The sequence below is a fragment of the Chondrus crispus genome, genomic scaffold, assembly GCF_000350225.1.
Source record: "Chondrus crispus Stackhouse genomic scaffold, scaffold_129, whole genome shotgun sequence".
NCBI lineage: Eukaryota > Rhodophyta > Florideophyceae > Gigartinales > Gigartinaceae > Chondrus > Chondrus crispus.
The window spans coordinates 33,819-41,953 of record NW_005178994.1 but is presented as its reverse complement, the minus strand read 5'-3'; the positions used below and the strand labels follow the sequence as shown (position 1 = coordinate 41,953).

The 8,135-nt window shown below is 58.1% G+C and overlaps 7 protein-coding genes; 4 read left to right on the top strand and 3 right to left on the bottom strand.

Annotated features, from left to right (window-relative positions):
- Positions 1-79: 79 nt before the first annotated feature.
- Positions 80-2,974, top strand: CHC_T00002174001 (hypothetical protein). XM_005713146.1 is given in 5 exon segments: positions 80-1,322; positions 1,323-1,491; positions 1,839-2,201; positions 2,301-2,569; positions 2,570-2,974. The coding sequence occupies 3 exon segments, from the start codon at positions 1,323-1,325 to the stop codon at positions 2,567-2,569; spliced, it is 801 nt and encodes a 266-aa protein (XP_005713203.1). The 5' UTR covers positions 80-1,322; the 3' UTR covers positions 2,570-2,974.
- A 208-nt stretch (positions 2,975-3,182) lies between these two features.
- Positions 3,183-3,947, top strand: CHC_T00002173001 (hypothetical protein). The gene has a single exon (XM_005713145.1). The coding sequence runs from the start codon at positions 3,183-3,185 to the stop codon at positions 3,945-3,947; it is 765 nt and encodes a 254-aa protein (XP_005713202.1).
- An 82-nt stretch (positions 3,948-4,029) lies between these two features.
- CHC_T00002172001 (hypothetical protein) lies at positions 4,030-4,293 on the bottom strand. XM_005713144.1 is given in 2 exon segments: positions 4,030-4,188; positions 4,189-4,293. 1 exon segment carries the CDS (start codon positions 4,291-4,293, stop codon positions 4,189-4,191), a length of 105 nt encoding a protein of 34 aa, XP_005713201.1. The 3' UTR covers positions 4,030-4,188.
- A 22-nt stretch (positions 4,294-4,315) lies between these two features.
- Positions 4,316-6,193, top strand: CHC_T00002171001 (hypothetical protein). The gene has a single exon (XM_005713143.1). The coding sequence runs from the start codon at positions 4,316-4,318 to the stop codon at positions 6,191-6,193; it is 1,878 nt and encodes a 625-aa protein (XP_005713200.1).
- A 55-nt stretch (positions 6,194-6,248) lies between these two features.
- Positions 6,249-6,653, bottom strand: CHC_T00002170001 (hypothetical protein). The gene has a single exon (XM_005713142.1). The coding sequence runs from the start codon at positions 6,651-6,653 to the stop codon at positions 6,249-6,251; it is 405 nt and encodes a 134-aa protein (XP_005713199.1).
- A 33-nt stretch (positions 6,654-6,686) lies between these two features.
- Positions 6,687-7,100, bottom strand: CHC_T00002169001 (hypothetical protein). The gene has a single exon (XM_005713141.1). The coding sequence runs from the start codon at positions 7,098-7,100 to the stop codon at positions 6,687-6,689; it is 414 nt and encodes a 137-aa protein (XP_005713198.1).
- Positions 7,101-7,403: 303 nt separating this feature from the next.
- CHC_T00002168001 (hypothetical protein) lies at positions 7,404-7,952 on the top strand. Its single transcript, XM_005713140.1, has one exon. It carries the CDS (start codon positions 7,404-7,406, stop codon positions 7,950-7,952), a length of 549 nt encoding a protein of 182 aa, XP_005713197.1.
- Positions 7,953-8,135: the final 183 nt, after the last annotated feature.

Sequence of the window (8,135 nt, the reverse complement as noted above, 5' to 3'; positions counted from 1 at the left end):
CAAGGACACACAGCGGTCGAAGCAGTTCTACATGGACGTCTTCGGCGTGCTCGACGACGACCCACTGCGCAACCCGAAACTCCCGTTCAAGGGCTCCTTCATGCGCGCCGGTGCCTCCCAGATTCACCTCATGGAGCTCCCCTCCCCAGACCCTGAGGAGGGGCGCCCTGAGCACGGCGGACGGTACGTCTCACCTTTTCTCTTCTCCTTGCCTTGCCTTTCCTTTACTTCCACCCCGCTTGCTCACCCGCATTTTCCCCATCCGCGTTTATAGGGACCGCCATGTGGCCGTCACCGTCAGAGACTTAGAGCCACTAATCGCCTCGCTCGAGCGCCATCACCAGCCGTTCACGTTTAGCAAGAGCGGGAGACGCGCTGTTTTCACGAGGGATTTGGACGCGAACGCCATAGAATTTATCGAGGATCCTTCTGCAGAATAGCCTGCCCTTTCCACACGCCCCGCGCCTAGCCTGTCACTCTTTCGCACTTCCGCTGGAGCACTACCGCTCCCCACCGTCCTGCACTCGCCAGCTGTTCGCGCGTGCAGTATTGCCCACGGTCTGTTTTCTGCGCCACTCGTACTTCAACGAGGCGGCGCATTGTCTCTGCGCCAATGAATCAGCCCTTCATACCTCATGCACCTCGTGCCCAGGGCACGCACGCCTTCGCTCCAACGCGCCGGTCAATCTGCTTGCGCTAGATACATCGAAGCCTACGCATTCGCACAGACATCGCGTAAGTTCAGCGCTGCTTTCCGCGCTGAAGCAAGCACTCGTGTTGTGGGAGTTAGTTCCTCGTGATGAACCCATTTTAATTTTCCAGGTTTATTAGCGTAGCTGTTTATTCTCAGCTCAACGCTTATTGCAACAGGGGGGCATGCGTCGAGACTAACCTAGTCGAGTGCATTGGAACGCAGATAGTTAATTTATATAAAGAGGTGTGGGTATAATCATTACGTACCGTAGATACAAAGCCCAAACAGGGGTTGTCGGCGCGATGTCCGCATCTCGAGTTGAGATATCAAGTGTTTCAAAGCCCGAGTGGCAGGGCGGTGCATTGAGACAAACGCGCCATCGTATTAGGCTTGTTGTAGTGGCGCACCTTGCGATTCTATACGTGAGGATTCCTTTTCGCTGTCGCCATAATTTTTCCTCCAACAGATGATTTCCATCATTTGAAAAAAGGACTGTACAGGCAGCGACTTACATCAATAAATCCGTTTTCTGGCAACCTTTGAAGGCCGACGCTGTTTGCACTGCTGCGAAGAAAGAGAACACAGGAGTGTACTGTCCTCCTGTAACAGTCGCGCAAGGCAGGGGGAAATGGAGAGCAGCGCGAGACGCAACGTGCATGACTGTATAGTTGTCTGCGAGGGAGGGAATTGCGTGGCGTATACGACGTGCATCCACGCGGTCTGGTATTATAAATCGGTATGGAGATGGAAGCAGGTGTGCCCCTTCGCTGATGTTGTCATTGTCGTAGTCAAGCTTTGTGCGGGAGTACTTTTGACACTGGTGCACTTCACACCGCAATCGGGATGAAAAACAGAAAAACGGGAGGCAGACGCCAGCAAAATGCAGCACGGTGATTGGCGAAAAGCACCAAGTTCTCTTCTGCGCAGAGTACACAGAACCGTAGCCACCCCTGGAACTCCCCATCGTGTACATCCGAGGCACGCCCCACGCACCCTTTAAGTGCTAGCCCCCAACCCTTGTCGTTCGCCACGCCCAGTCACACAAACGCCAGTTCCATTCTCCCCTGGAGCTTTTCTGAAAATGAGCACGGTGATGTCAAGCAACGCAAACTCTCAAGGAAACAATAAAACCGTCAACCCCAAGGCGGCCGAGCTGCGGCGTCTGAAAGACGCGCAGCACAAGCGGTCGCCGACACAGCACCCTCCGCGGCTGCTGGTGCTGGTCGGCATCCCAGGTATGCCTCTAGCGCCCGCGAAGACGCACGGCAAGCGCGAAAACGGTTAGCACGCATCCGGCTACTGACCACGAAGTGTGCACCATGCGCAGGCTCGGGCAAATCGACATTTGCCAGCGAATTAAATCAGCTCGGCTTCCAAGTAATCTGCCAGGATGAGCTCGGCAACCGGATAGCGTGCGAGCGCGCGACGGTAGGCGCGCTGCTGGCGGAGAAGAACGTCGTGATTGACCGGTGCAACTTTGACGCCAAGCAGCGCAAGCACTGGGTCGGTAAGCAGGGGCGCTTTTGCGGCGCGCGAGAGAGCATGCGGTCAAGGGTCGAGCGCGTGGGGATGAGTTACTGACACGGTTAGTGCGTTGCGGGAGTAGACTATGGGCGCGCTAACGGGGCGGAGATAGGGGTCATCGTGTTCGGCACGTCGCTGGAGGAGTGCAAGAAGCGCGTAAGGGAGCGGACGAATCACAAGACGTTGCTGCCGGGCGTGAACAATGACGCGATCGTGACGGGCATGTCTAGGAAGTTTGTGTTTCCGAATGAGGAGGAGGGGTTCGGGTTTTGTCGCGTGGTTCGCAGCGCGACGGATCGGGCGAGGGTGATGGAGGAGATTGAGAAGTGGGTGATACGGACGAGGGAGTGAAAGATGATTGAGGGCGGTTTATTCAGGGGGAAGTGGAAACGGGATATCAATCCTCAGTGTCCATGGCGTCTGGGTCGGGTTTGGAGACGGCCGGAGTTGAGGCAGACGACTTGGATTTGGACTGGCTCGGCGCATTCTTAGTGCTGAGGAACTGGCCGTAGTACTCGGACTTGACGTCGTAGATCATGACGTGTAGGTATATTTGTGGAAGCGGGGGACGGCGAAGAGAAGTTGAAGCTTGTTGATGGAAACGGAGAAGGAGCGGACGGGTGCCGGCGTGCTGCCGACATCCCGTTTTATTTCTCCATGGCAAATCAGACAGCGTCTGTACACGCAATACAGCAATGTAGAGAGACGAGCGGATCAAAGCATTTGACTGTAAACAACTATTGAAAGCTTACAGATGATTCAGGAGCGCAACATACGTGGACACGTGGCAGTGCATTGCCACAAGGGACCAGCACCTCCCCCTCATCGACCTTTGATCAACGGTTAGCAATCAGCACCGCCGCACGGCCCCTTCATCATCATCGTCTCACCCGACAAATGCCATCACGCACGACCCGCGCTACCCACACCTCCTTTCCTCCGCGCCGCTCCGCCCAGACCATGCATGGCGTGCCTAGCCCCCCACATAACCCTATCTGAAGCCGTGGTCACGTCCATCACTTTCACCCTTCTCTATGTCTCCTCCTTGCACCTGCCGTTCAACTCGGGCGACCGCAACCGCCGCCCCGTCATCCTCTCGCGCCTGGTCACGCTGTCCATCCTAGCCACGTTTCTCGAGTTGTACACGCGGCGACGCATCCCGGCGCTCACGGACAAGATCTCGTCGGGCACGCGGCTCCCCGCACTGGCCGTGGCGGCCGCGCTCACGCTGCTCCTGTACGCCGGCCATCTCATCGCCACCCCGCGCCGCGCCCTGCTGCAACCGGCGTCGCGCGACCGCTACATCGCGCTGCGCAACTACCTGGCGGGCCCGGTGCTCGAGGAGGTCGTGTTCCGCCGCCAGACGCTGCTCATCTGGAGCTGCCAGGGCGTCACCATGAGCCTGCTGTTTCCCGCCGCTATGTTCTCGCTCGCGCACGTGCACCACGTGCGCGAGCTCGGCCTTGTCGGCCTGCTGCTTCAGATGGCCTACACGTTTTTGTTTGGCATTTACGCCGCCGCATTGTACATCAACACACGCACCTTCTGCGCGCCTTTCGTCGCCCATGTCATTTGTAACCTGCTCGAGCTGCCGGACTTTTCCTCCATCGCCGCGCACCCGCGACGCAGAGGCGTCATGGCCCTTTACTGCGCTGCATTGGTCGTGTTCGCCTTCGCCTTCGGCCCGCTGACCACCCTCGTACAGCCTTATCAGCTGGAGACTGAGTAGCGATGAGGGCGGTGGAGGTGGTGGAATCTTCCAGTAGTCTTGAGAGAGCTGATTGAACACATTTTGATCACCGCCGCGCCGATTTCTTTCGATTTTCATCCATTTCGCATTTACTCAAATTCGCGCCATTTTCCCGCCCATAGCCACGACACATTCACCGGCCCGTGATCGCACCCTTACCATCATCCACTTTTCAGAAATCCAGCTTGGCCTTTGAAGCCCTCTTCCCCTACTCACTCATCTACCCTTCCCCTCCTCCTAACGCCCCCCCACTCGAGAATTCGTCCCATCCGGCCCCCACCATGGCTCCTCTGCGGGCGGGCTTACGGGCAGAGCTTGCCCTCATTCTTCAAGTCGACCCGTTCACAATGCATGACCTCCAGCCCGACTCCCTCGCCCCCACGGAGCCCACCACGACCCATCTCGCCCAGCTTATCCTCGCTAGCTTCTCGCACCCTGATGATATCCGCATTGTCTACGAGTTTCTCCCACTCCTCATGCTCCGCGTCTTCGGCTACCGTCAAGGCCACGGCTGGCTCGAGACTGCCTCCGAACTCCCCAGCAAAGATCGCGACGCTCTTATCAGGTTCACTATGCCTGGAGGTCCCATCGATACCTACTGCCGACGCAACTCGCCCCCCCGTGATGCAGCTGTCAACTTTGACGTCGACATGAGGTTTGAGTTTCCTGTCTCCAGCTTGCCGCTCGCCACTAGAGATGCCCTCAGGGAAGGGCCATCTGCTGCGCTTGTTAGGCCGATCACAGACGGACAGTCTTTTCTGGCCCCCTTCTTGTTCTCTTCGCTCAAAGATACCGATGAGAAGAACGTCTACCTCTCCCCCATAGATTACTTTTACATCTGCATGGTCGCCTCTCCCACACGCAAATGGGCGCCGTCTTCTGGGCAGAACCCCGCCCGCCGCGTCCGCAGATCTGCGTCGCTTCCGTCTACACGCGCCCTATACAACCGTACCATTGCCTCGTACGCATCCGCTTTGAATGGGACAGATCGCGTCGGGCCGAACAGTTTGTTCTTGGCCACCTGTCTCGACTTTCTGTTTATGCCCTGGGCCTCGTACCGTCCGTCGTCTGAACCCCCAGTCGCGTCGACCAACGCGGCAGAGTCGGTCACCAGTATTCTGCTTGCCCTTGCCCCCGCCGCGCCGTCCGCTCTTGACTTGGACCTCGACTTTCACCCCATGGACGTCCCGGACGAGCTGGACTGGCGCATCCAGACCAACACGTCTGCCGTGTACCGCGCCGCCGAAAAGATGCTCGAGAACGTCTTAAAGCACTACGAGCCTGAAGCCTCGCTCGGGCCCTTGGTCGCCTACATGAGAATTCTCGCCCTGTACATAGCGCCGTGGAGAGCGTCGATTCGGAACGGCTTGAGCGCTTGCTTGTTTCCGAAGAAGAAGACGTCGAGCAGCAGGTCGAACCATCGCACGCCCTCCATGGCCGCAATTACGTCGACACTGTCCTCAATCAACGCGCACCTCGCGTCGCCGTCTGGGTCGCCGGGGAACGCATCGAGCGTCAAGGAGAGCCAGTGGCGCACTGAACTGAAGGAGAGGCAGCGTTCTGTGGACGACGAGCTGCTGCGGCTGGCGATTGTCAAGGCCGCACACAGACGGTTTCCAGCCTTTCCAGAGGGGTCGAGGGTGCTCGCTGTGCTCGCAGAAGCCGCCCAAGCAGCGCGGCTCGCGGGGACGTGGAGTAGCCGGGAAAGGGACATGGACAAGGCCGAGGAGTTGAAAAATTGCTTGCTTGCGCTGCGCAATCAGATTGCGGAATCGGAGCGCAGCAGTGCGCGAAGGGAGAGGAGCTACATTGGGACGCTGGCAGCGAGTGTGGGGATTCGGCTGGAGTCCGGAGTGCTAGGTGGGATATCTGAAATGGTGGGCGTGGGTGGCTCGAGCGGTGTGGCTGGGGTGGTGAACATGCTATCTGGGTCACCGCATGGGAAGAACTTAAAAGAGCTTCGGCAGCGTCGGTTGTCCGTGTTTCGGACGTCGGACGAAGAGAGCGTGCCTTTCCTGGGCAACGTGTGGGACCGGCCGATTGCGGAGGGGGAAAACGAGGTGGTGGTGGTTTGGTTGTACTGGTTGGCGCTACGATTAGAACCGCGTCTGGGGTATGTGCCCAACTTGAGGTTTCTGGGGCGGTACTGGATTTTACTGCTCCTTTCTATCGTCGTGTGCTGCAGCTACTTTGTCAGAGGACTGATGACTCTTAGTTTAGGATAACTGTTCGGATGCAAAGTACGTCCGAATTAACTTGACTCTTAAAACGACTTGACAGTTAACGACTAACCATCAACGCTAGGACAGTTTTGATCAGCGAAGTACAATCGCGAAACGAGCCGAGACTGATAAGAGGCATGACGACGTCGTGACGCGATTTCCGTCTTGTACGCGACTCGCAAATGTAGACGTTGGGGAGGCGAAGAGGTGTCGAGTAGAGTGTCGAGCGGAACGATGCAGCATGCAATGGATTTGAGCGCTTGTTCGCAAGGATACGCGCGACTCTTTTCGGCAGAACAAGACGTAAATGGAAGTAGGGAGGACAGGGCAGAAGAGAAAGTGCGAGCCAAAAAAAAAAAGAAAAAAAAAGAAAAGTGTTGAAGATAGATACACACAAGTAGGAGTACAGGGGAGTGCGCGTTTTGAACAATCTACAGGATGAAACGAAGCGAGAGACACGCATTAGCGACTTGGCGGCAACAAGAGGAAGATGGGGCTAACATTCGACGCTCTTGGAGGCGCATCGGCGGACCTTCTTCTTGTAGGCGTTCCTATCTGCATTGTACAGCTGCGCGGCCTCTGGGTTTGCCGGGCTAGACGGGTTGGGGTCTGTGAGGAGCGACTGAATGGAGGTGAGGATGGTGTTGACGGTGTAGATGGGGGACCACTTGTCCTGGATGATGTCGAGGCAGAGGGTGCCGTCGGTGTAGACGTTGGGGTGGAACATCTCTGCGGTGAAGCGAACGCGGGGGGGTTTTTCGGGGTATTGCTCGTTGAAAGTGAGACGTAAGCTGTACACGCCGCCTTCCCACGGGGTCTCTGGCGGACCGAAGATGGTGGCGCCCCACACGAAGAGGTTCTCTTCGCTGAGCGGGCTGGCGCTGCAGCCCTCGGGCGGTTCTTGTCGCATGAGCTTGAGATCGGTCATGAGGCGGAGACGGGCGGCGGAGGGTGACGACTGGGACATGGTGGCGGGGTGCCTCTTGCGTTAGGCGGCTAGTTTGATAAGGAAAAGGATGCGGGCGGGAAGCACGCCAGGGCTGTAAGAGGCGTGTGTTGCTAGCCGGTCGGCAAGAGAGGAAAAAAGCAAAACGGAGATGCGCGTGTTTGCGTGCTGTTTGTGTGTTGTGTGTGTGTGGGGGATGGGGAGCAAGAGGTGGCGGGAGGGAGGGATGGGTTGATTATAAAAAGGAGATGAAATTCGGGGGTGGAAATGTTAAGTTTTTCTTGTCTTTTTTTGTGTTTTTCGAGATGCACGAAGCGAGTGCGCTGGAAGCGTGCGGAGACGGGCCAATTGCGAGAGAATTGGACTTGTTTTTGTACCCTACAAAGCAGAGCGGGGGCGAAAGCGCGGGGAAGGAGATGTTGTGGAAAACGAGGCGCGGTCCGTGCCCTTGTGTACGGACGCGGCGGTAGGCGGGGAACGTGTGGCGGCGCGTGGAGGCGGGTGGTGGCGGTGAGTGCGGGTCGACAGGAGGTACACACACGGACGGCGTGGAGGGCGCGGCGCACGGAAGCGGGCAGGTTCGAAGCGGCGGGTCGAGGCGCGTTGCGGGAGGCGAGGGAGGCGGAGCGGAGCGGCAGCTGCGCGGCGGGGGGAGAATTAGAAGGGGAGAGACCACGAGGCGAGGGGTTGAGGGCGAGGGGGGGAGGGCGGCGGAGGGGCGGCTTCGTGCAAGGGCTCGCAACCAAGGAAGGGAAGGGGAGGGGAGGGGAGGGGGGTAAACGTGCCAAGGGGGTGGAGGGCGGTGTAGGGCGGTGAGGGGTGAAGGAAGGGTGGGGGGAAACTAGCGGGTGTTGCAAGCGGCGTGGTTTAAAAAGGGAATCCGGTGCGCGCGACGTTCTCAGCGAGTGCGTTGGAATGGTGTAACCGCGGCATGTCTCCTAGCGTTGCGTGGGGGGGGGGGGGGGGTTGATGGTTTTTGGAGGTCGTGTCTATATATTT

Bases quoted from the DNA above. Each gene is read 5' to 3' on its own strand.
- CHC_T00002174001 (XM_005713146.1), top strand. From the start codon at position 1,323: ATGGAGAGCAGCGCGAGACGCAACGTGCATGACTGTATAGTTGTCTGC. The intron at 1,492-1,838 runs GTGCGGGAGTAC...GTCAACCCCAAG, and splicing joins CATTGTCGTAGTCAAGCTTT to GCGGCCGAGCTGCGGCGTCT. The intron at 2,202-2,300 runs GTAAGCAGGGGC...TTGCGGGAGTAG, and splicing joins GCAGCGCAAGCACTGGGTCG to ACTATGGGCGCGCTAACGGG.
- CHC_T00002173001 (XM_005713145.1), top strand. From the start codon at position 3,183: ATGGCGTGCCTAGCCCCCCACATAACCCTATCTGAAGCCGTGGTCACG.
- CHC_T00002172001 (XM_005713144.1), bottom strand. From the start codon at position 4,293: ATGAGGGCAAGCTCTGCCCGTAAGCCCGCCCGCAGAGGAGCCATGGTG.
- CHC_T00002171001 (XM_005713143.1), top strand. From the start codon at position 4,316: ATGCATGACCTCCAGCCCGACTCCCTCGCCCCCACGGAGCCCACCACG.
- CHC_T00002170001 (XM_005713142.1), bottom strand. From the start codon at position 6,653: ATGCGTGTCTCTCGCTTCGTTTCATCCTGTAGATTGTTCAAAACGCGC.
- CHC_T00002169001 (XM_005713141.1), bottom strand. From the start codon at position 7,100: ATGCGACAAGAACCGCCCGAGGGCTGCAGCGCCAGCCCGCTCAGCGAA.
- CHC_T00002168001 (XM_005713140.1), top strand. From the start codon at position 7,404: ATGTTAAGTTTTTCTTGTCTTTTTTTGTGTTTTTCGAGATGCACGAAG.